Consider the following 26,558-nt stretch of genomic DNA (forward strand, 5'->3'; position numbering starts at 1 on the left):
TGACATGAATTCTCAGTAGATACTTCTTCCAACTGAATATCTTTATGTTATGAGTAAGAGCATACTTAAACGATGAATTAAAACAATAAGAAATTAAAATCATGTCTGGGAAATAATTATAATTCTGATTCAAGAAGTAAATATAGGTCCCTCCACCCCATTTCTGCATTCGAAGAGGTGATAAAAATTAAGTGGGAGTTTTCCAGTAAAAGCAAAAAGTTTAACAGAAAGCACGTGTCAGGGTTCCCTCCTAACTCTGAATTCTGGGATACAGATATGGGGACCCGCATGAAAGATCCCTAAGCTTATTTCCACCAGCTTAGGTTAAAAACTTCCCCAAGGCACAAATCCTTTCCTTGGATGGTATTGCTGCCACCACCAAGTTATTTAGACAAAGATTCAGGAAAAAGACCACTTGGAGTCCCTATTTCCCCAAAATATTCCCCCAAGCCCCTCCACCCCCTTTCCTGGGGAGGCTTGAGAATAATATACTAACCAATAGGTTAACAAAGTGAGCACAGACCAAACCCTTTGGTTTTTAGGACACTAAAAATCATCAGGTTCTTAAAAGAAGAACTTTATTATAAAGAAAAAAGTAAAAGAATCACACCTTCAAAAATCAGGATGGAAGGTAACTTTACAAGGTAATAAAAGATTTAAAACACAGAGGATTCCCCTCTAGGCTCAACTTTAAAGTTACAAAAACAGGAATAAACCTCCCTACTAGCGTAGGGAAAACTCACAAGCAAAAACAAAAGATAATCTAACGCATTTCCTTGCTATTACTTACAATTTCTGTAATTTTAGATGTATCATTTCAGGATCTTTTTAGGAGCTGGTTTACCTTCTTGGTCTCTCTCTCTGTCCTGAGAGGGGATCAACAAAGAGAGCACAAACAAAACCTCCCTCCCCTTCTCCCTAGATTTGAAAGTATCTTCTTTTCCCATTGGTCCTTCTGGTCAGGTGCCAACTAGGTTAATTGAACTGATTAACCCCTTACAGGTAAAATGATGCTGTACCTCTAGCCAGGAGAGAATTTATGTTACTGTATACATAAAGGTTGTTACCCTTCCCTTTATTTTTATGACAGCATGTAAATCTGCAGATTCTAAAAAATAAATTATCATGCACCAAGAGGAGACTACAGCCATCTATTTGGCAGGCAAAAGATTTAGGATTCTCTAAGTCTGAAATTTTCTTGAAAGAGCAACTGGTCAGGAGAAAAGAGAGAGATTTCAGATGAAAATGAGAAGCAACTATTTCTATGCATATTCAGAAATCTACGGTGTGCATGTGTTTTTGAAAAGTTGTTTTCTGAGCTAACCAAGAAGTTAAACTGAGTGTGGGATTGTGGGAATTCCACATAGTCTCCTTCCCTTCCCTTCTTAAAACACTTTCTTGTGGGAGAATGCCAACAAGGAGAATCCTACTTGTACTCCTGTATGCAGTGCATCCACAGCAGTGCCAGCAACATCAAAATGAAACTGATTAGGATTGTAACTACTGTATGGTCCATGTTAGCTGTGTTTCTTGCTAGTGTTGCTGAAAAAGGGGTTAAGTGGAGGAAGTACTTTCTTGAGGAGGTTAATGGGAGCAGGAGGAAATTGATAATTTGTTGAAAGAAGTGTGCTGCCCTGGTGGTCTGTGGGCAGTACCTATTAATTTGGGATCTTGATAATTATGTCACTCAGCAGGTGAACATGGTCTGGGAGCATTATGGAAGCAACATGCTTGGCCACTGGATGGATGAGGTATACTGTGTGCCTCTTTCTAGTGATGCCTGCTGGCTGAATAGAATAAACATGATTGATTATAGTACTATGAGTATATGCAGTGTAGTTGTAGCCATGTCAGTCCCAGGATATAAAAATAAACAAATTAATGGAGATATCCTATCTCCTAGAACTGGAAGGGACCTTGAAAGGTCATTGAGTCCAGCCCCCTGCCTTCACTAGCAGGACCAAGTACTGATTTGGCCCCAGATCCCTAAGTGGCCCCCTCCAGGATTGAGCTCACAACCCTGGGTTTAACAGGCCAATGCTCAAACCACTGAGCTATCTCTCCCCACAAGGTGGGTGAGGTAATATCTTTTATTAGACCAACTTCTGTTGGTGAGAGAGAGAAGCTTTTGAGCCAAACAGAGCTCTTCTTCAGGTCTGGGAAAGGAAATCCCAGCATCACAGCAAAATACAAGGGGGTGGAACAACAAGGAGATTGTTTAGCAAAAGTAATTAGCACATATTGTAAAGGACATTCAAGGTAGAGTAGCCCGTTAACACCACTGCAGTCATAAGACAAAGAGAGGTGGTTAAGTGGGTTACAAGATTGTTGTAATAAGCCATAAATCCAGTGTCTCTGTTCAGTCCATGATTTTTGGTGTCTAGCAGAGTAATGAATTTAAGTTCCCAGGCTCACCTTTTGAAAGTGTTACATAAGAGCGGCCATACTGGGTCAGAACAAAGGTCCATCTAGCCCAGTATCCTGTCTTCCAACAGTGGCCAATGCCAGATGCTTCAGAGGGAATGAACAGAACAGGTAATCATCAAATGATCCATCCCCTGTCGCCCATTCTCAGTTTCTGGCAAACAGAGGCTAGGGACACCATCCCTGTCCACCCTGGCTAATAGCCATTGATGGACCTATCCTCCATGAATTTATCTAAATTCTTTTTTGAACAATGTTATAGTTTTGGCCTTTACAACATCCTCTGGCAAGGGGTTCCACAGGTTGACTGTGCATTGTATGAAGAAATACTTGCTTTTGTTTGTTTTAAACCTGCTGACTATTTCATTTGGTGACCCTTAGTTCTTGTGTTATGAGGAGTAAAACCTGTTGTGCAAAAACAACAAGGAGTCCGGTGGCACCTTAAAGATTAACAGATTTATTTGGGCATAAGCTTTCGTGGGTAAAAAATCTCACTTCTTCAGATGCGTGGAGTGAAAGTTATAGATGCAGGCATTATATAATGACACATGAAGAGAAGGGAGTTATCTCACAAGTGGAGAACCACTGTTGATAGGGCCAATTCGATCAGGGTGGATGTAGTCCACTCCCAATAATAGATGAGGAGGTGTCAATTCCAGGAGAGGCAAAGCTGCTTTTGTAATGAGCCAGCCACTCGCAGTCTCTATTCAAGCCCAAATTAATGGTGTTAAATTTGCAAATGAATTTTAGTTCTGCTGTTTCTCTTTGAAGTCTGTTTCTGAAGTTTTTTTGTTCAAGAATAGTTACTTTTAAATCTGTTATAGAATGTCCAGGGAGATTGAAGTGTTCAGCTACTGGCTTTTGTATGTTACCGTTCCCGATGTCCAATTTGTGTCCATTTATTCTTTTACGTAGGGACTGTCCGGTTTGGCCAATGTACATGGCAGAGGGGCATTGCTGGCACATGATGGCATATATAACATTAGTAGACGTGTAGGTGAATGAGCCCTTGATGATGTGGCTGATGTGGTTGGGTCCACTGATGGTGTCGCTAGAGTAGATATGGGGACAGAGTAGGCAACGAGGTTTGCTACAGGGATTGGTTCCTGGGTTGGTGTTTCTGTGGTGTGGTGTGTAGTTGCTGGTGAGTATTTGCTTCAGGTTGTGGGGTTGTCTGTAAGCGAGGACTGGCCTGCCTCCCAAGGTCTGTGAGAGTGAGGGATCGTTTTCCAGGATAGGTTGTAGATCGTGGATAATGCGCTGGAGAGGTTTTAGCTGGGGCCTGTATATGATGGCCAGTGGTGTTCTGTTGTTTTCCTTGTTGGGCCTGTCCTGTAGTAGATGATTTCTGGGTACCCATCTCACTCTACCAGTCTACAAGATCTTTATCAAGCATTCTTAAAACTACAATACCCACCTGGGGAAGTGAGGAAACAGATTGACAAACAATTGTACCTTGTATTTTGCTGTGATGCCTGGAGTTCCTTTCCCAGACCTGAAGAAGAGCTCTGTTTGGCTCAAAAGCATATCTCTCTCACCAACAGAAGTTGGTCCAATAAAAGATATTACTTCACTCACAGTGTCTCTCTACTATGAGTATAGTCAATTTCATTCTACAGCTGTTGCCTTTGAGAAATTGCTGTGAGACAGACACAGGTGGGAGGTGGTCGTCAATGCGGGATAATCCAAGGGAAGAAGAGATGCAGAAAAAACGGGGGAGGAAAATGCAGATGCATAATCAAAGGGTGGGGGACAGAAAGTGGTACTGGTAATTGGTCTTGTAGACTAGATAAAACAACCTCTGTAATAACATCTTCCCCAATTCCCTTCCTCCCATTCTTTCTGCTTCCCAAGAATCTTAACTCTTATCCATCTGGAAGAATTCTGAGGGGGAAGGAATTTCCCTGAACAAAAATTATTAAATTGGAACTTGTCTGTAGTGACGCTAATGTTACATTTAATATAGCTTTTTGATTGTGCATTGATTTTCAGAGTTCCTACCACGTGCTTACTTTATGTGATTAGAAGTCCAAAGGTTGCATGATAGTGAGCACTGCTGGGCAAAATGTCTTTACTGAGTAAGTTAACTATTTCAAAGTCCTGAAAATTCTGACAGTGAACACACAGATAATTGAGTAAGTTAATTAGAGTAACATGTATTGAGATTATTAAGCAGTTGAAAGCATTGCTGATATGGGTCATAGGCCGAGGATGCCCCTTGGTTTTTGAATTGTTTTGCTTTATCTATTTGAGTGGCAATGGAGCCTTGTGGGCATAGGGCTGGGAGCTAGAAGCTACTGAGATCTAATCCTCATTCAGGTACTGACTTGCTGTGTGAGCCCAGATAAGTCATTTAACTTGTGTTGGTTGATTTCCTCATCTATAAAATGGGTCTGATATTTACCTATCTCCACAGGATGGTGTGAGAATGAATTAATATAAATGTGTACATTATTTTGAAAATATAAGCATTATTAAACACTATTCTATAAACAAAATATCATTCATTACCCTGAGATTTCCCCCTATTCTAAATTGTTTCGGTTGTGTTGATAATAAAATAGGCCTGGGCATTCATAACTTGATTCTTGATACAATTGATGTTCTCATATTTTCTCAAACCAGCACAGGGAACTTAGTATTAAAGGGAGTTTCACAGCTAAGTTGTGTGTTGATTTGGAGTATAGGCTCCCCTTAGTCATGAAAGAGTCAGAGTATGCTCAAATACAGCAGATCACTCACAGAGATATGCACAGGTATATGAGAAATTGAAGCACATACAAAATGCTTTAGATTTGGTTATTTTTAATGTAGTATTAAGGGCTCATTTCCTGACTGCTTTAGGACAAATGAAGAGAAAATGGGAAGAAAGATTGAAGAATGTTGATGAACTAGCATCTCAATATAAAAGAAAGCCACTTTGCCCTGTTTACAGGCCACAGCTGTCCAAACCATGGCAACCGTGCTCTGTTTGGAATCTGTTTCGTCGACAAGCTCAAGCTTTTAACTATGCAAAAACCTGTAAGGAGGTAAGATATTAAATTGTTAGAAGGGTGTCTTCACTATTTAGAAACTTCATTTGTAAAGTTCTGTTAACCTACAAAGTTCACTTCAGGCTTCAGGATTCTTTTGTTGTGCGGTCCTGATACATCAGGCAATTTTTTTCCCTTACAGGTCAACATGATGCATAAGTTGTAATATGCAGTAGTTCCAACATTAGACTGTGTTATTAGCTGTAATGAGGGCTAGTTCTAACATAAGACTCTAGATGTGTTGTTAATGTTTAATAGTAAAAGTGCTTGTGGGGAAGAAAGACCAAAGTGGTGGGATGTGACAAGGAAGGTCTGGCAAATGATGTAGGTGAGGGAAAGAGCCAAAATGACAAGAGGAAGCAGAAGAATGGGAAAGGAGTAAAAATCAAGTAGGAAGGAAGGAGAGAGAAGAGGACAGAGAATGAGGAAGGAAGAGGAAAAACAGAGAAGGTAAGATATAAAAGAGGTGGAGATGAATGAAAAGAGAGGCAAAAATATATCCCACAAGAGACAGGCAACAGCTTAGGCACCAAGAAGTGAAAGAGAAGAACCAGATCACCTGAAATGAACCCTCAGCCTAAGGTGTAACTGTTTTTGAAAGGATGAGCTAATTATTTATTTGTAATTACCTACATTACATACTCTGCAACTTGATTGCCTGTTTTTAAAAAGAACTGTGGAATGTGCAATTTCCTTCTGCCATTTCAGCTATCCCGATAATTCTGCAGGTCTGACCTATTTCTGTATATTACACTAACATTTAATGCCTGTCAGCGATATCCAGTAAAAGCACCCAGTGGTGTTGAAAGAATTTGCAACACTCTGTGCCCAATTCTCGTTACTCCATAAAGCAACACAGTCATCTCCTCCATAGACAAAGAAATGATGCTATGTTGTGGTAGGAGGCATGAGGGCACATGTAGGCTCTTGAGGAGCCCTAACAGGTCTGGGGAAGAGGGGATAAGGAATGTTGTGATTCAAACAGGTATCCTTGTCACATGGCGGTTGTAGTAAGGAATTGTAGATCATTAACTAGTTTAAAATCAGCAAGGGGAAGAAAGGCAGAAAGAAGCCAAAGTTCACTATATTTAAAAATAGGGATTTTATATTAAAGTACCATATTAGGTGAATTACTTTGACTTAGAAAGTCAAGGTAACAAAATTCAGGTAATATTTATATCTGTCCTTCTAAAGACCCAGGGAGACAGTGTCAAAAACACAAATGGCAGTTAAATGAAAATCTCCACCCACCCTGTTTTATAGCATGAGAAGTCCTGGCTTGATCTGAAGTCTAGCGGCAGCGCTTTGACATGGCTTGTGTAGTCGTGGCATAGCACTGGGAGAGAGCTCTCACAGCACTATAAAAAAACCACCTCTATGAGGGGAGTAGCTACCAGTGCTGCTGCCCACCTATCAGCAGGCACAGGTCATCGAGAAGAGCTCATTTGACCCTTCTGGCACCAGACAGAATGTAGTCTTGCAGAGGAGGCAATGTGATGGGGTGCACCGGGGGTGTGGTTCAGGACTAACTAAGAGTATGTCTACCTTACCCATGTTCCAGCACGGCCACGGCAGCGCTGTGACGTGGGCAGTGTAGACACGCTTTATCGCCAGGGGAGAGCTCTCCTGGCGATTAAAAGAAAAAAAACACCCCAAACAAGCAGTGGTAGGTTTATCGCCGGGAGCACAGCTCCCAGCAATAAACACTGTCTATACTGGCGCTTTTCAGTGCTAAAACTTTTGTCACTCGGGGGGTGTTTTTTTCACACCCCTGAACGACAAAAAGTTTTAGCGCTGAAAGTGGCAGTGTAGACACAGTCTAAAAATAAAGCCCAGTTGGAGGAGAGCAGGTTTGTCTCCATAAAGAGCCAGGAAAGACCAGGTGGGAAGTGCTCTCTCCCTGGGCAATAGCCGAAAAGAAGGTGGAGGGAGTGGGGGAGGACCAGACAGGTTCTCCAGAGGCAAGCTGAAAGCCTGACTGAGTTGGAGTTCCTGGTGAGCTGGAGCCTGCCATAAACTATTAGTTAAGGAGAAGTGTTCCAGCCCGTGGACTGGGGGTTGAGCGAATGGGAGAGGAGAAAGAGCAGCGGTCCTCAGCACAGGTGTACCTCTGTTGCTGCTGTCTGCTGAACCCAGCCTGGCTGAAGGTTTGCTTTCAATACATTTTGTTCTTCTTCTTCTTTAATAAAGGACTTTGTGACCCTGTAAAGTGATCTGACTGCAGGGCCAAATCACTCTGATGGTCAGAGAAGGCCACAGGACTATGTATGGGGAGAGGAAACTGAGGCACAGCTGCTGCAATGCCACAATTGGCATGGCAAGTTTGCCACAAGTAGTTTCTGGCATTACATCTCTCCTTCAGTCCCCCAGTTTTTGTTGCCTTTACAATCATATCTTCTTATTTTAAGACATTTTTCCTCTCCACTCTTACCTGCATCTCAAACCCACACAGATAACAGGGAGAACTGACTAAGGATCCTATCCTGCAGTTAGTTCCATGAAGACTGATTCTCTGAGAAGCCCCATTGACTTAAATGGAGCTTGGTGCAGGGGTCTGCCCGTGCAGAGCTTGTTGCAGGATCGGGGTCTGACTCACTATAGCGGGGAACAGTGCATATGACAAAGTGCAAAGTAAAATATTTTGAGACAGGTGTTACTAACCAACTCTTCAAATGTCATGAATTTCATTATAGAAGTTATGACTGTGTCAAAGCTGTTTCCTAATTATGTTGCAGTTTGGGAGCATTTTTCTCTATAGGGTCACCTCTGGTTTTACATATAGTATGTAATCAAAATAATGGTTTGGACATGATTTTGCTTGATTTAGGTCATATGCTGCTTCTCTCTTCAGTGAGAATCCTCTTCTCTGTACACTGTTTCTCTTCCAATTGATGTTACCTTGCTGCTGATCAAAATAAGATTTTACTAGGCAAATACCACTTGAGGGTTTGATTCAGATCTCAGTTACATCAATGCAAATCCATAGTAGCTTTATTGACTTCAGTCAGCTGCTCAAGAGTTACGCTGGTGTAATTTAAATAAGAAGCAGGCTCTTAATTAGCAATAAAAGGTACTTAGGTTTTAAAGAAAAAAAAGCCTAAACCATCCTTTGATAGGTTGTTACTAATTAGAAAATAATTACTAACCTTTGATTTGAGAAATTAATTTCAAGCAAAAGATTTTGATTAGTGATCTGAAAAAGGAAATGTTAACTCTTTCTTTTAATTTAAAAAGGATGTTCATGTATTTGCTTTGGAAATGAACACAGAAGATGGACAAAGGTATTATCTTGTGACAACATATACAGAGTTTTGGTTTTATTACAAGTGAGTATTTTGAAAAAAGTACCTCTCAGCTGCTTTAAACTTCATCAGGGCTGGGGCTGGTATAGACCAGCTCTCAGAAAGCAGAGCACGATAACTGGCTCTCTGACACTGATCCCCTCAAATGTGCTACAGTGCTTGACCACTGAAGAGAATTGGTATCCCTAGTGAACAATCATCATCATTCTGGTGCATCAGCAGATAAAATAATTACATCTCCATGAACCATTTTATATATAATTCTTAACAGTCATTTAACAGAAACATATCACATGATCAAGTTCTGATACTGAAATGTCTAGTAAAGGTCTACAGTCAACTTAAAAAATAAAAAAAAAATAAAAATGTTTTAGCAATAATGCATCTGATTATTAAGTGACAGATTTCTAAAAATCCAATTTTTTTATTTAAGCTCTTTACATTTTGCATTTCTCTCAGTTTGGATATCAAAATTCAAAGAAGTTCGTTTCACTTTCATGTATAGTTTTACTTTAAGGTTCTCAGCACTAATGGATTTATTGTTTAAAATTACTTTTTCCATTAGTTATTTTTATTCATGAAAACATATCTGTTAGTCTTAGGTGTTTGTAAGAATTTATTTTTTACAAAATCTAAATTTTAGGCTAAATGTATATTTATGGTGTTTCTTTAATTAGTCACAAAATTCATACTTCACGTTGTTCAGAACATAGTAGGGCTAGTCTTTAAAACATTTCAACAAGTGTTTCGCTAAAGAGGAATAAAAATCTTTAGTTTTTTGAATTATTGTTCATAAACATGGGTGATGATTCTTAACAACTTTCTGTTTAGCAAAGAACATAAAACAAGACTTATGCATTGCTATGAAGTTATTCCTGAAAAAGCTGTTTGCAAACTGTATTTTGATTTGGAGTTCTATAAACCAGTGAATCCTGAAGCTGATGGCAGGAAGATGATTGCAAAGTTAATTGAGGTAAAACTGGAACAATAATTAGAATACAACATATTGTACGTCTGTCTGTCTTGTTATGGGCCTTAATGTGGATCAAAGAAAGAATAAAGTGAACAAATTTTCTTTATAGTTATTCTAAAGCTCAAGTTATCACAAATAAAATGAAAATTGATTCCATTTTTAGAGAAAATTAGAAACGCGTGTTTAGATATTGCTAGTTAAAGCAAAGTTTGTCTGGTTTTCCCGCTTTAGAGGAACAAGAGGCAAATGGTGGTTGGTATGACAGCATGTTCACCATAGGCCTGTGACATAGTAATTTCTTTTTCATGATATTGCCTCTGTAGAGTCACACTGGTGGATTATGTGCCCTGATACAAGAGCCATAGAACCAAAGAAAGCAGTAAAATTGTTAGGAAGCCTACAGGCATGCTCCTGGGCTCTAACAAAAGATTTCACCCTCTATTTTTCCCTCAGTTCTTCTTTTTCCAGTTGTTTCAAGTCCCTTTTTTCCCCAGCGTGGTTTTTATTAAGCTTAGGCCTTTTCTGATTGTTATATAGTGTCACTCCTTGTTAGTTAATGGTTTTATTAATTAGCACAAATGTTTTCATATGGATTTGGTTTGGCTTATGGTGGGCCAGGACATTATCTCCAATGTGGCAGACAAAGAGACTAAAACGAGCTTTCAGAAATACACCTCCTTCTCTAGTAAAATATCCTGACTTAGATAAGTATGAAGGTTTAAGAGCATTCATCATCCTAAGAGCCTTGTGCATGCCTCTCGATAGGAAGGAAAGAAGCCACACACTGAATGAGGCCTTTTCTCTTGGAGGAGTCCTTAGAGGATCCACCTCCTTTGTAGGCATGAGAGTCAGTTCTGAAATCTAAGGGATCCTCAAAATCAAAGAAGAAGATTGTTGGATCCAAAAGGAGGGATCTGAGGTCCCAAGATCTGAAGCTTTTGGACTCCTTGGATCTAAGGTCTTCACTCTGGCCCTAGATATAATGTGACTAAGTTGTCATAGGTTTGGATTGTAGAGTCTTCAATGCTGGTTTTCCCTGGAGCTGTAAATTGTACTTTGGAAGCAGTGTAACAGAAAAAATTATAGATGAGGCGGTATATTAGGCTTTTTGGTGAGAAACTGGAAATTTGCAACAGTCTGGTACTGGTAGCATAATCATACACTTATGCAATTTATAAGGTAAAATATGTGTTTGTATTTTGGTTACAATTTAATAAGCCATGAAACTTCGTAGTCTAAAAAAACCGCATGTTCAAAAATATCTTTGAAATGAACGAAGACATAAAATCTGCCCTTCTGTCACGATCTATGGGTACCTTTTTAGTTATTAAAAAAACAGAAAAAATAGCCTAATTATTTTTATTTTTCAGCTTGTTAGTAAAAAGCTGGAAGAACTTTATGGAGTTAAATGTTCAGTTGAAGATGTCTTGAACTTAGATTCCAGCACTGATGAAAAATTTAGCCATCACTTAATATTTCTGCTTTACAAGACAGCATTTAAGGATAATATTCATGTTGGTAAGCATATTTTCTTATTTCTAGTACATAAAAAGGAAATGTGTGGAATTTTTATATCGTATTAGTACAGTCAAGCACTCAGATATTATAGTAATTGGGACCATAGGTGGAAACAAATACATATTTCCAGTTACATATTCGTGTTTTATTGTGCTTCAACTGATTTCCTGCTCATATATTTTCTTTTGTTTTCTGTGACTAGCTCTGTGAATTTTCTGTGCAATTTCTCGTCAGCCTTCTACTTCAAGGAAACAGCTACTATCTGTGTGTGTGTGTGTGTGTGTGTATGTATACTGTATTTACAGAACAAAGACATCACAAAAGCTGGTAAAAGGCTTGATGGTGGTTTTACAGTTGCTTACTTATTTTGTAGGTTAAGGTATGTTTTTTTTTGTTTTTTTTAATTGGCCGAAGTTAAACTTTATTGGCCAGATTCTTGAGTCCAGCTGAGCTATGTTCAGCCTAAGACCTTAGTGAAAGGACAAAGGCATAGCTTAAAGCTACCTTTGCATTAGCCTGATCTAGGGAACAGTGGGAAGCTCTTTGGTTCTTGACATAAGTTGGAATGTCTTCTAGGCTACAACAGCCCCTCATGGACCATTTTGCCAACCCAGGATTGGCAAAGCACAGTGGACTCCAGCCACACACTCTGATGCCTCTTACTCTTGTGGGGCTTGGAGGAAGTAGTGTAGTGCCTCCATAGCTAGCTTTGGGCTAGCCAGAGAGTTTGCTATGCAAGGGGAACATTCAGCTGTCCTTCAGGGAAGCTTTCTGGCTAAGTGCTCTGGAACGATACAAAGAAGCCAGACTGGAACCAAGAATCTGGCCCTAAATGCCCCTGTTGGCCCTTATCTTGCACCCATTGAACTCACTGGGAGTTTTGCTATTGACACCCGTGGGATTACAATAAAATCCTTCATTTAGTAAGAGTAAGAAAAGCTGCCTGGGAGTGATTTGAGAGCACAGGAGAGACAGGCTCCTTGCTCTCAGGCCTTGGCTACACTTGAGAATTGCAGTGCTGTAAAGCCACCCCTAGCGCTGTAACTCACTCTCCGTCCACACTGGCAAGGCATTTGCAGCGCTGTATCTCCGTGGTTGCAGCACTGCATGTACTCCATGTCCCCGAGAGGAATAGCGTGTATTGTGCTGCTGCTGCGGCACCAGTGTGGTCGCCCAATGCGCTGTGACTGGCCTCCAGAAGTATTTGGCAGTGTCCCACAATGCCTGTTCTAGCCACTCTGGTCATCAGTTCAAACTCTACTGCCCTGGCCTCAGGTAACCAATCATGTGATCCACCCTTTACATTTCCCGGGAATTTTAAAAATCCCCTTCCTGTTTGCTCAGCCCGGCGTGGCGTGGAGTGCTATCAGCAAATCTTTCCAGGTGACCATGCCTCCACGCACCAAGCAAGCCCCAGCATGGAGCAATGGCGAGTTGCTGGACCTCATCAGTGTTTGGGGGGAGGAAGCTATACAGTCCCAGCTGCGCTCCAGCCATAGGAATTACGATATCTTCGGGAAGGTATCAAAGGACATGATGGAAAGGGGCCATGACCGGGGCGCCCTGCAGTGCAGGATTAAAGTAAAGGAGCTGTGGAGTGCCTACCGCAAAGCCCGCGATGCAAGCGACCGCTCGGGTGCTCCCCCCATGACTTGCCAATTCTACAAAGAGCTGGATGCGATACTTGGGGTTAACTCCACCTTCACTCCGAGCACCACCATGGACACTTCAGAGCCGGTGGGGGAGGGGGAGGAGGAGGAAGAAAACGGGAGTGAGGGTGGTGGGCCGGATGGAGACACCCCGGAATCCCTGGAGCCATGCAGCCAGGAGCTCTTCTCGAGCCAGGAGGAAGGTAGCCAGTCTCAGCGGCCGGTACTTGGTGGAGGACAAACAGAAGAGCAGGTTCCCGGTAAGCGGGGTTTTTTTCGGGAAGGAATTTTTTCGGTGTGGGCTCTTTGGGAGAGGAGGGTTAGGCATGCATGCCTAGATGCGAAATAGTGCATTGATGTGGTTTATCACATCGCGGTAATCGGCCTCGGTAATCTCCTCGAATGTCTCATCCAGAACGTGTGCAATGCACTTGCGCAGGTTTATCGGGAGAGCCACCATTGTCCTTGTCCCACCCAGGCTAACGTGTCTGCGCCACTGTGCCGCGAGGGGCGGGGGGACCATTTCTGCACACAGGCAAGCTGCATATGGGCCAGGGTGGAAGCCGCATTGCAGTAGAAGACCCTCCCTTGCTTCCCAGGTCACCCTCAGCAGCGAGATATCGTCCAGGACGAACTCCTATGGAAAATGTTGAGACAGTGTTCAGTGTAGGTGCCCCCTGAAGCTGTTGGCTCTCCCCAAGGCACCGAAACCCAGGGGACAGTGCAGCCCTGAAACAATCAGTCGTCCTTACTCACCATTTTGAGGCTCCCGTGGGATATGTGTGTTCTGTTTCGGACGGGAAAATTATGCTATTGTGTAGATCCTGTGTGTTTTCTACTCCTTAAGTGCGGGGGGAATCATTACTCCGTCTGGTATAAACAATGCTGCCCCTGTTAAATATTGCATTTTGCCTATACAGCTGCATCAACCTTGAGACCTCAGCCGTCCCTCTTATCGCCTGCTCAGAGACTGCAAAGACTCCGGAAGAGACTGCGAAAAAGCAAAGAAGACATGCTGCAAGAAGTGATGTGGCAATCTATTAAAGAGAATGAGAAAGCACAGAACTGGAGGGAGAGAGAAAGCAGGATCAGCCAGAAAAACGCAGCGCACCGGCGGCAAAGCACGGAGCACCGGCAGCAAAACACGGATCGACTCATAAGCATCCTGGAGCGCCAAGCAGACGCTATCCTGGAGCTCGTAGCCATGCAGAAGGAGCAGTACCACAAGCGCGAACGCGCCCCCCCCCCCCCCGACAGCCTTTGTCCCAAAACTCTTTCCATTGTGCCCCACTGTCACCTCCAACCCACTTTCCCCAACTTCCGTATTCTTCACACCACCAGCTGCCTCCAACACCAGTATCTTCACCACCCAGCCTTGAAAACCATGACCCTTACCCTCTGCACTCAACCCCCATCACCATGCAGTATAGCTATCCTGAAGTGCGGCACTCACTGCACAGCACACCAGACAGGACATACGCGAATCTGTGATTGTACCATTCCCCACTCCACCCCCTTGTTTCTTTTCAATAAATGGATTTTTTGGCTTTGAAAACATTCTTTATTATTGCATAAAGTAAAAGACTCCTTAGCCCAGGAAATAAACAGACACTGCAAGTCTGCTTGTCTGCTTAGCAAACACTGATTCCTAAAGATTGGAACTACTGCACTTCACTCCTGTGCAGGGCACCAGATATCATTGCTGGTTTTCAGCCTCAAATTGCTCCCTCAAGGCATCCCTAATCCTTGCGGCTCTGGGCTGGGCCCCTGTAATAACCCTGCTCTCTGCTGTGCAAATTCAGCCGCCAGGTGTTCAACCTTGGAGGTCCATGCCTGAGTGAAGCTTTCACCCTTCCCTTCACAAATATTATGGAGGACACAGCACGCGATATAACCGCGGGGATGCTGTTTTCGGCCAAGTCCAGCTTCCCATACAGAGATCACCAGCAGCCCTTTAAACGGCCAAAGGCACACTCCACAGTCATTCGGCACCGGCTCAGCCTGTAGTTGAACCGTTCCTTGCTGCCGTCAAGGCTCCCTGTGTAGGGTTTCATGAGTCACGGCATTAACGGGTAAGCGGGATCTCCAAGGATCACAATGGGCATTTCGACTTCCCCTACTGTGATCTTCCGCTCTGGGAAAAAAGTCCCGGCCTGCATCTTCCTGAACAGCCAAGTGTTCCGAAAGATGCATGCGTCATGCACCTTTCCGGGCCAGCCTGTGTTAATGTCAATGAAACGCCCACGGTGATCCACAAGCACCTGGAGAACCATAGAGAAATACCCCTTCCGCTTAGCGTACTTGGATCCTAGGTGGGGTGGTGCCAGAATAGGAATGTGCGTCCCATCTATCGCCCCTCCACAATTAGGGAACCCCATTTGTGCAAAGCCATCCACTATTTCCTGCATGTTACCCAGAGTCACGGTTCTTCTGAGTAGGATGCGATTAATGGCCCTGCAAACTTGCATCAACATGATTCCAACAGTCAACTTTCCCTCTCCAAACTGGTTTGCGACCAACCGGTAGCTGTCTGGAGTTGCCAGCTTCCAGATTGCAATAGCCACCCGCTTCTCCACTGGCAGGGCAGCTTTCAATCTCGTGTCCTTGTGCCGCAGGTTGGGGGCGAGCTCCTCACACAGTCCCATGAAAGTGGCTTTTCTCATCCGAAAGTTCTGCAGCCACTGCTCGTCATCCCAGACTTCCATGACAATGTGATCCCACCACTCGGTGCTTGTTTCCCGAGCCCCAAAGCGGTGTTCCACGGTGCTGAGCATGTCCGTGAATGCCACAAGGAATTTCGTGTCATATGCGTTACGCGGCTCGATAGCATCGTCGGACTCCTCACTCTCACTGTCACTTTGGATCTTAAGGAATAGTTCGACAGCCAAACGTGATGTGCTGGCGAGATAAGTCAGCATACGCCTCAGCAGTTCGGGCTCCATTTCCCGCAGACAGATCGCGCTGCACAGAAACTGTTGAAAGATGGCGCCAAAGGTGGACGGAAACAAAGGGATTTCTGGGATGCGAAGCGATGCATCACAGGGCGTTGGGACAGGACCCAGAATGCCCCGCACCCACGCCCCCTTCCCACAACCCACGGCACCAGAATCGGAAGAGGTGGTCTGTGGGATAGCTACCCATAATGCACCGCTCCCAATGGCGCAGCAAATGCTGCAAATGTGGCCATGACAGTGCGCTGGGCAGCTGTCAGTGTGGACAGACTGCAGCGCTTTCCCTACTCAGCTGTACGAAGTCAGGTTTAACTCACAGTGCTGTACATCTGCAAGTGTAGCCAAGGCCTCAGTGTCAAGTGCGTGGCCTCACCTCAGCCTAAAGCAACAATTTCAGAGAAAGTCTGACTTTGCCCCTGCAGCCCTGGGCTGGAGCATGTGCTGTCACTCTGTGAGGATAGTACATACAGTCTGGTCAGCACTGGGAGCTGCGAGGGGATGGAGCATGCTCAGTGAAGACAGAATCTTTGGCAAATTTAGCAATAAAACTGTAAGAAGTGGCTACTGAGCATGTATGAACTGAGATTTTTTTCAGAGGTTGATAACTTGGCCAAATTTTTCACAGTACCAACCCTGTCTCAAAGGCCATACCCTGCCAAATTTCAAGTCCCTGGTCCAAACATGGGAGTGCTAGAGCTTCTCAGAGAAAAGGACAACAGAATTTTTTTTAATATTGCACAACGTATTTTCCCCTAACCTCAGTTTCATAAGCTAAATCGTTTTGGCTGAAACCTCTTTCCCCTGCCCCAAAAGAAAAAAAAGAAAAACCAAGAAACTAGCTTGAGGCAGACACCTCATATGGAAAATTTCAAACCAAACAGATAAAAGACTTGCAAAGTTATAAGCAACTGCAAACAGATTCCTACAATGAGAAGTGTTGGGCAACTTTAATGTTAGGCAGTGCTACTAGCCTCACCCGGCATATAGCATAAGCAGTATATTGCTCATTATTTTCATTAAGATTAGTAGAAACAAATAACCATTTCTTCTCCATGTTCCCCCTCACCTTCCCCCTCCCCATGACTCTTCTACTGCAACCACAAAAACAAAATGATTAAATATGATCATTAAACTCTTTATCAATCCAAAAGTTTGATTCTGTAACCTCTTTCTTATAAAGTTATTAAAGAATGTGTGGATCAAAAGTATTTTATTTAAAACTAATTTAAGCCTTGTGCTCTAGATAACTAAGTGTAGAACAAAACCCATACTCTTTCAGTTTACTACATCAGCTATTCCCTTTCAATAACAGCATTTGAGCTATTACTTCCAGCCCATTGGTTAGGCTTTTCCTATCACTATTGTGAACTAAATTATTAACGCTGCTGGACAGTAAATATGTTTAAAATCAGTCATAGTTATAATAGATTTATAAAGACAGTAGGCAGAGTAAGCAGTAAATGGTTTATTTATTATTATTTTGCCTTCCTAGCAGTAATAGGAAACTAAATTTGCTTGTGATAAAGTGTCAGTTTTGTAAACAGTGTTACTCTTTAACGCATTAAATATGAAACTCAGATTTAGTTAATCTCATAATCATCTACATGTCAAAACTGGTTGATTGTCTCTTGAAGATTAGCCGCTTTATAGTTTGAATAATTCAATTTTTAAATGTTGGGCAAAATGCCTAATTATCTACGGATTTTTACATAGAAAACATCTATTAATACAGTTTGCTTGATACAGTGATATCCAAGTATCTAAATATCAATCAGGAATTTTTGTATATGAAGAGAGAGAAAGGTCAACAGTTCAAATAAACTGTCCAGTGATATTAAAGCTATAAGCAATTTTCTCTCTTTTTTTTAAATCAAGTGTTTATTGTAGAATAGCAGTTAATGACTAATAGATTAAATAATCTATTATGTTTACAGTATAAATTATCACAACCTGTGTGTTCTCTGGGACAAACTAGAAAATGAAACTGCAATCTTATCCTAATAAAATTAATGAGTATTTTATTAGAATTTTTCTGTGTCAGAAATTCTGCAAAATGAGTAATATCCTAACATATTAAGTACGTTACTCTTCTACCAATCTCTAAAAAGGAATTAAAGCAAAGGGATTACATTCACAGCTGGTTTAAGCAAGTTCAACTCCATTGATATCAGTGGACTTGCACTCATCCATGCGAATAAAAAAACCTGTTGTTCAGGCTCCAAGCTGAAGTGGCTGATGCTCCCTCATATGCCACAGTACTGACCTGTTGTCCAGTCCTGCATTTATGCATGTGAGTAGTCCCATTGACATTACTGTAAGTGATGTGTATAAGTGTTCTCAGAATGAGACTCCAATTGTGTAAGAGTGGAGCATCACTTATGCTCACTGGGAATCTGGCAGTCTAATGGGAGATTCAAGTCCATAGTCAGATGTCAAATCCAAAATTCTGGCTCATGCTGATCATTGGCAGTGTCATTCATTACTAAAACCAGCACCCTATGTGCTCTAATCATGGATGAAGTACCAGACCGTGACTCTTATCACTAGTAGTAACAGTCTTTGGGCAATAGCATGGGTGTCCTGTGCCCTGCTGTCAGGTTGGTAGAGAAGAGTATGGTTCTCCTTTGAAACCCTGCACAAGACTTGTTTACTAGGACTTTGAACAGGTATCCAAGATTTTTTCCTCAATGTGAAACTTTGGTTAGAGACGCTGTAGTGACATTACTACACATTTGCCATTCACAACCTGTTCAGTTTTATTATTTGTTTGTTTTGAAGTAGTACCTAGAGTGTCAAGTAGGACCAGGGCCCACTTGTGCTTGGTGCTGTACAAATATATAGAAACACATGGCTCGTTCCCTCAGGCGCTCACAGCCGTTAAGATGGTGAAGGGTGTGAGAGAATGATACAACCAAAATATGGACCGTTCTTGCATACCTGTTTTAACATAGTGAGATGTCTTAAAAAACAGCAGCACAAACTTTAGTTTCAACTAAAGTTAATGCCAAAACTTGGGCCTCCCATTTAGCAGTTTAAAGCTTTGGTTGTGCACCAGACTTAGGGAAAAGAGAGAGAAACTCTATCTATTTTTCATTTGAAAGTCTTTGCACAAAACATATTAAATGCATTTTTAACTTGTGACTAAAACAGACCCTGATCTATTTCTTTTCTTATTATTTTAAGGTAATTTTGTGAAAACAGTTTTGCAACCTGCTCTTGTTTTAACTGAAAATAAAGCTGATGCTCTGATTCTAGAAGACGGGGCGGACAGTGTTGCTTCCCAATCTTCCAAAGCAACAGTTGAAATAGATGGTACTGTTGTAAGCCTTGGTGCAGCGAAGGAGGCTTCTGGGAAATGGCAATCTAATATGCATGAAACGCTGGAAAATGGAAAACTGCAACAGAAAGATAATCCCTATCTTTCCTTTCTAGTTGTGAATGATAAGGAGGGAGGCAAGCAACTTGTCGTCGATTTGGGTAAATATAAAAGTTAGTTACTGACAGAATTCTGAGCCAAATTCTGCCATCTGATGCATGGACAGAAAATGTTGCCTACGGGAAGGAGCCATTTGCATGCACATCTTAAGTGAGAATTTAGCTCCATATTATGTGCATTATATTCCTGTTAAGGTTGTGTACTGGAGTGCAAGAAAGGTTAAGTAACCAGAGATGATTTATGCTTTGATCACAGCACTATTTGCACAGTGTTCTGTTTCCTGCTTAATGTACAGTAATATAATTAAGTACTAAACATGCAACAAAATGCATGACGAAATTCAATAAAAATCAAACAAATGATCTTAAAAGGTGTATTTTAAATTTGGCCTTAAATATTGACATGCTTGTGGAACTTTTAATATTACTTGAGTTTCATAATGTTGTTCCACAGTAAATAAAAACTCTGTCCCTTGGAGACTTCAGTTTATCTTTAGGAACTCTCACTCCTTGATGATAAGGGGGACAATAGTTGCATGGGGTCATTGGTTCAGTTAAATGGGAAGTGGCATGATCATGAAAATGGGAGCTAGAGGGGGCAGTCTGTTTGATAGTTGTGTATTTAAGATTTGTCACAGACTGCCTAAAGCAAGGGATGGGTACTCCTTTTTAATGGTGTGTATAAGTATAAAGAATGTATGATTCTGAACATCTTCTAGAGATAATTTAAAGTTAAAGCCTAATCCATTTGAACCTATTGAATAGAAACTACAGAATCCGTAATTTTAGTATTTTAGTAAGCAAACAAGCTGCTGCATTTTGAATGGTCTAGAAAATTCATGTGGATAAAATCAAATAATGACCAACAAGAAATGCCTTGTTCAAATATATTCACAGTCAATGACATACATGTAGCTTGTAAATTGCCTTACCGCCCCCCCCCCCAAAAAAAAAAGTGAAGATCTGTGTGCAATTCCTGTATATTGAGCAGAATTTTTTCTCTTAAAAAATACAAATTCAAATTGGAAAGCACGGACAGGTCTATAATGACTTCTTTTTCCACAGTTTTCATTTTGGCTTCTGAATTGCTTTACTATGTTATCTTTCCCTGTGAAGTTTTGGAAGACTGGCTTATTGGTAACAATCTGTATTTTTTTTTTTTTTTTTTTTTTACTTATTAGTAGGTGGCTCAGGTGAGTACAGTGACACAATAATACAGTGTTCTGGACACATCTATTTTTGTATTTGCCACAGAAAAGTTATTTTGTAACTACTCTCAGCAGTTTTCTTCCTTGAATAGCAGTTACCTAACTTCCAAGAGTTCGCTTGCACTGTTACTCTCATTTTGGGGAAACAATGTAATAAAGTGCACTGTGACTGTAACTACGTTAATAACCGTAACTCCTGCAGAGACTAGTTGATAAAAAATAAGGTAGGAGGGTGCAGTTATGTGGCACACTAAGCTGATAACGTGTGGTTTTTTTACTTCCGTTTTTGTTTTTAGTTCACAGTGAACTAGAACATGGTGGGATTACCACCCTAAATTACAAAATGATTGGTAGACAGAGACCAAGAACGAATTGGAGCAGGATACTGCAAGACAAAATTGGGGTGCAATGTAGCAGTCATGCCAATGCTCTTAGTCCTTAAACTTTCATGAGAACTAAATTCAGCTTCAGAGTTAAACAATTCTACACACACACACACACACACACACACGAGTCTCAAGCAGAATTGCTCATACTTGCCAACCCATATTTGTTTTGAGATTGTGATGCGAATTGCATTTTTCTAACTACCACTCTTGTTGTTGAAGTGCGACTATGATATAGTCACACTGACACACAGAGAACAGGAAACTGATAAATTGCCAAACCATGTTTACAGTGTAAAATAGTTACATGGTCTTTCATGCTAGGAAAAAGAACAATTAAACTGGAGAATGATCTGCAGAGATTTTGAAATAGTACCAAATAACTGTAGTATTTACTTAAAATGCCTGTACAGCAGTTTAGAGTGATTGTCCTTATACTTGAATATTATGGATAAATATATGGCTGCATGATTCATTTTTACCCTGCTATGTAACTCCTACTGTGAGAAATGAACTGGGATGAATATAACCGTTTGTGTTTACTCCTTTTTAAATGCTTTTTTCCCCTCAGACACCCAAATATAGTGTATAAACAGTACATATGAGGGAACCTAGCCAATTGTAAATACATTATGAAACCTCTCTCTCTCTCCCCCTGTAGGAGTTTATACAAAGAATAGAAATTTCCGGCTGTATAAGTCATCTAAAGCAGGGAAGCATGTGACTTTGAAAATAGCTGAAGATAACAAGTTTGTTCCTAAACCCAAAAAGAATATTTCTGTTGAGGAGCAATATTTCCTTTCCTCTTTGGTCTGTAATGTTAGGTAACAATTTAATTACAGTGGTATTTAAAGTACTTTAAAATGTAGACTTCAGTAGCAACCACTACTGTTGGGGGGGCTGACATTCCACTGAGACTGATGCATTCTATTCTAGGAAAGTTCAGCTATTGGGGTCAGCGGGTAACATTTTCTGATGGTTATTCCTTGAAGCAAAGATTTGTCAGACATCCCATCTGCTGCACCTAACTTCAAATGTGCAATAAGTTCAGAGAACGTGTGCCATTTGTGATGGTTTCTAAACTGCACTCTTTGTGGGTGTGTGTGTATGAGGAGGGAGGTTGTGTTTTGGGGTTTTTTAAAATTTTTTGTTTGAGATGAAGAATTTGACTTGTTCAAGGTTATTCTGCTGAGAAGTGCTACATTTCTATCATTGTCACTTAGGTAAGACTCTGAAATGGACCAAAATCCAAAACTGCCCCCACCAAACCATTTAAGAGAGAATAACTCCAATCTAGACACTCATTCTAAACACAGAAGAAAGCGAAAAGCTTTATTTTGTGTGTAAACTTTAGTGAGCAATAGCAGTTTTCTTTAGTGCTGCACAAATATATGCAACACAATCTATTATCAAAAGAGGCTAAAGTTTAAGGACCTAATCCTGCAACGTACTGAGTGCTTTTTGGGAGATGCGAGGCAACCAAAATTGCTAATGACTTCAGTGCTCAGCACCTCACAGGATTGAGCCTCAGTTGAGCTACATTTATTATGGACTTTTGATTGTAATTTTCCCCTATATTTTTAAAGATGCATATTACATTCAAAATTCCTGTAAATCTTTGGTTGTCATGGGCCTCCATTCGACAGATAGTTAAGCACCTGTCAGGGATGGTCTAGATAATACTTAGTCCTGCCTTGAGTGCAGGGGACTGGACTAGATGATCTCTTGAGGTCCCTTCCAGTTCTATGATTCTAAGCATGTGCCTATATACCTTTCTGAATTGAGGCCTATATCCTATAGTATAATTAAAAAACAAACAAACCAGACTTCAGTGGAGTCATTCCTGAGTAAGGACAAGAAATGATCTGTTGTAGAATTTGGCCCTATATGATGGTTTGTCTTCATGCCAGAAACACAGCAAAGAAAAACCATAGTTCTTTACAAATGATGATTCTAATTCTAAAAGGGTAAAGAGCAAGAATGCTAAAAGCCATCCAAAAGTAAACAATACTTTTCAAGGACTACATATATAGCAAATAGGGCTAGAAGTAGTGCAGATGATCCTGGGTTTGATGAGGGTAGATCTTCCTGCCTCTGCTGAGGAAGGCGGAAACTGCCCTCTTCTGGAATATATCAGAGGAAACTTCTAAGTCAAAATGAATCCTTTATGTCTGAACAAGAAATAAAGGGGCCATGTGAATGTGAAAAGGAAGTATGGTATGTCCAGAAGTCTGAGAATTATGACTTATTTCTCCCCACTTTGTCTCTCCATTAGGTTCTCAGAAATTGAAAGAGCCCTAACGTGTGACAACCCAGAAGGGAAGGAAAAAATGCCTAAACAAACAGACAGGAGGGTTGCCAGTAGCACTTCAGGTACTTCATAACCATCTTTTGAATATGTGATTTTACTGAATAGAAAAATTTATCTTAAGTGTTTGTCATTAATTTGCTATATGTATTACAGTGCACTCCATCTAATTATGGACTATATCTCAAATTGTACATCTGATAAACTGCATCCTTGTTGGGCTGTTGTTCTTATACATCAGTGGAAACTTTCTGCTGCAGCTTATTTAGGCAATATCCTTTAGCTGAGTTCTGCAGGGGGTATGGCCTTCATTTCCCAGGGAGACTGCCTAACTAGTTACTCATGCACTAATAAATTGGGAGCTTGCAGGAGTGTGCCTCTTTCCCTGGTCTACAGACCCTTCTAAAGTAAGTTACATGAGTTTTCTTTGTCACAGGACTAGTAAGGATTGACTAATCTCCAAAGTATAGGAGCATGTGCTAATTGTAACCTGCCATTCCCAAAAGTAGGGATCTGGCTCCAGAGTTCCTGAGCAAGGACAACTTCTATAATGAAAAATGCTTTCCAAGATGTATACCAGTCAGACACTGGGCCCTGTCCTGCTTTATTGATGGTAATGGGACTAGGAGTAGGCCCTTCATGGTTAGTGAGATTCAAGTACACTTATTTTTATTTTGGTTGAGTTTATATCATTTGTAACAGTAACTCATGTGTTTGTGTTTTTAAACAGATTCCATAGAAGGATATCAATATTCACCCTATCCAGAAATTGATTGTTTTGTCCTTTCTTTAGTTAATAAAGAGGATAATCATGGAGGTACAGACCACCACCTTTTTTTTCTTTTTCTTTAAAAAGACAGACATATACTCTCAAGCTGTTATAAATTATTTTTAAAAAGGTACTTAATTTTTCAGGGATACGACGATGGAATTATTTTTCCTTGGAAGAACTCCTTGTTTATGACATATCCAGATATCGCTGGTGTAAAAATATTGGAAGAGCCCACAAAAGTAACAATATAATGTATGTTCTTTAAGTATGTAGCATTCTCTACAAACGTTTTATTTAATAAGCACTTATACTTTGAAAGGTTTCAAATTAACTTTTTAATAAGAAATTTTTCATTATGCAACTAGAATATCCAGAAATGCTTGACTAGAAAACTGTTCAGGGAAGGGAGTGTGTTTTTACAGCACCTAGTACAACAGGGTCCCAACCCTTACTGGGTGCTATTCACTGGAAATGGAAAGAATTTGTTCAGTTTACTCTTTAACTGAACATACATTTATACCTGTTTAGGGAGTTAGTTCCAATGGCAGAGGATAATGGGAGGTACTGACCTCAGTGGGGTGAGCATTTCACTCAAAATGTTTACTTAATCTTACTTAGTCTCTCTCATCAATATTTAGTTTACTAACTTAATTTTTTAGGTTACAAATTCTAAATAACTTGTCATTTGATTGGCTGTTAAAAGGAGACTGTCAATTTTGAATATAGATTGACTGAGAGACTACCAAATGCATGCTTAAAAAAAACAACAAAAACAACTTTCCACTTTAATCCGATTTCTAAATGTAAATGTTTTTCAAAAGAATGACTATTAAATTGTTTTTAACAGCAAGAGATGCAAAATATTCTATTCAACCATAGCTAAAATGGTATAGTATCAAATTATGTGGTAAGATTTGTCCCATAACACAATTGCATAACCTGGATTTGCAGTAAGAGTTGTACAAGTGATTTAATTAAACTCACTGCAGGAGGGAGGGTTTTAACTCACATTTTATAACTATCTTAGAAAATAAGAATACCTTAAAAGATGTTGATTTGTATATCTTTGTTCAGAATTAATGTAGCCTGAAGATAATTGTACCTCACTTTCAAAACCGTGGCTTTGAAACAACATACCAAAACCCTGTACATGTAAGATACTGTAAAATTTACAGTAAGATTGTGTATTTCCTCTTTTTGTACATTGCATATTATATGTAATTTCAGTTGTGAATGGGCCAGAATGCATGTACAAAGACTATTTTAGAAACAGAGGAAGGACATAGTGTCTTCATTCTCTGGATGAAATCCTTGCCCTATGTGTATAATGTAGCTAATTCTGTTCTTAAGTGCTAGCCAACACTTGCATCTGTATTTTAAGGATTCTGGTAGATCTAAAAAAAGAAGTTTACTATCAAAAATGTTATGACCCTGTCTGCAGAGCTAAAAACTTCAAATCAGAAAGTAAGTATGTTTTCAATAAAATTACACTTGACCATTTCAGAAACAATAAATTTAAACAAAATATAAACACAGTGTATTTGATTTAGGTATTCCATTACCCCCTGAGATATGCCTCCCTTTTCTTTTCAAAGAGGTATGTATTTTTTGTTCCTTTCCCCCTTCCCCTTCCCCATGCAAAAAAACCCCAAACCAAAACAAAAAAAAACCACACCTGAGAAAAGGCTTAATGGTAGATCAAGTGTGTTCCAAACTGTCCTCCCTGGTAGCCCTTAAAGTCTTGCCTACACTAAGGGACTGATTGATTGTGCAATCTTTACTCACTTGTGAGTTGTTCCATGGATGGCAATGGGACTCATCAAGTGTAGTGACTGAAATATTTGGGGCCCAATTATGCAGAATTCCCTTGATGGTAGGGGTACTAGCAGGAGAAGTGGTAATATAGACTGGCTGTAGGCAAGGTTACCAATATTTCACTTAGACTAAGGCAAATCTCCTCCTTGTGGTCTAGCACAAGATCTTTTAATCTCTCTGGCTGTATCTACGCTAACTGACTGATAAATGAGTGTCACCTTTAAACTTCATGGAGCATTCAAAGAATACATTCAGTTTTCCATTTTTCTGATGCTTAGGCAAATCCAAGTCAAACTTCAACTGGTGTTTGCAGCACACAATATGATGGTAGCATAGTTAATACAAAGTCAATTGTAAATCCTATTGTCTTAGCATTAGTGGTTTAGTATTCTGAAACTGCTTCACATTTTTAAAATGGCAATTAAATGTCACTGACTGAAGACTGAAGTTAATCTTCATTTACAAAAATCCTTTTGTGTAGTGTAGTAAAAGCAATAAAAAATGTTTAATGTAAATATTCAACCTTTGTAGAGAAGACTATTGGCCAAGCAACCCCTACCCTGAGCTTTATAGATAACAGCTTTTCAATAGCTGGCATAACCATGGAAAGTTTGGTTGAGAGGTATATTGATCTGTGTACTGCACGTTTATGAAGTCCTATCTGAAGCAGAACCGATTGTTGGTAAATTACGCCTATTTAGCAAAAAATTCTTAGTAAGCGAATCATCACTACTTCAAGCAGTGGTTCTCAGCCCTTGGGTCACTTGTGGCCCAATCAGAACACA

The 26,558-nt window shown here is 40.5% G+C and overlaps 1 protein-coding gene across 6 annotated transcripts in view; it reads left to right on the top strand.

Annotated features, from left to right (window-relative positions):
* The window catches only part of PRIMPOL (primase and DNA directed polymerase), a 40,191-nt gene that overhangs the window by 9,995 nt on the left and 3,638 nt on the right, over window positions 1-26,558 (top strand). For 2 of the 6 annotated variants that reach the window (XM_034771372.1, XM_034771371.1), the window contains exons 2-13: window positions 4,417-4,502; window positions 5,269-5,453; window positions 8,691-8,782; window positions 9,590-9,731; window positions 11,102-11,249; window positions 19,033-19,326; window positions 21,540-21,702; window positions 23,154-23,251; window positions 23,917-24,003; window positions 24,102-24,210; window positions 25,340-25,422; window positions 25,509-25,555. In XM_034771372.1, the coding sequence (XP_034627263.1) occupies window positions 4,490-4,502; window positions 5,269-5,453; window positions 8,691-8,782; window positions 9,590-9,731; window positions 11,102-11,249; window positions 19,033-19,326; window positions 21,540-21,702; window positions 23,154-23,251; window positions 23,917-24,003; window positions 24,102-24,210; window positions 25,340-25,422; window positions 25,509-25,555 (1,461 nt within the window). In that variant the 5' untranslated portion in view covers window positions 4,417-4,489. Of the gene's footprint in view, window positions 1-4,416; window positions 4,503-5,268; window positions 5,454-8,690; window positions 8,783-9,589; window positions 9,732-11,101; window positions 11,250-19,032; window positions 19,327-21,539; window positions 21,703-23,153; window positions 23,252-23,916; window positions 24,004-24,101; window positions 24,211-25,339; window positions 25,423-25,508; window positions 25,556-26,558 lie in introns of those variants that run through there. The other 4 variants (XM_034771374.1, XM_034771373.1, XM_034771376.1 and 1 more) reach the window with 4 other exon arrangements.

This window comes from Trachemys scripta, chromosome 5 (assembly GCF_013100865.1).
Source record: "Trachemys scripta elegans isolate TJP31775 chromosome 5, CAS_Tse_1.0, whole genome shotgun sequence".
In the NCBI taxonomy this organism is placed as follows: Eukaryota; Metazoa; Chordata; order Testudines; family Emydidae; genus Trachemys; species Trachemys scripta.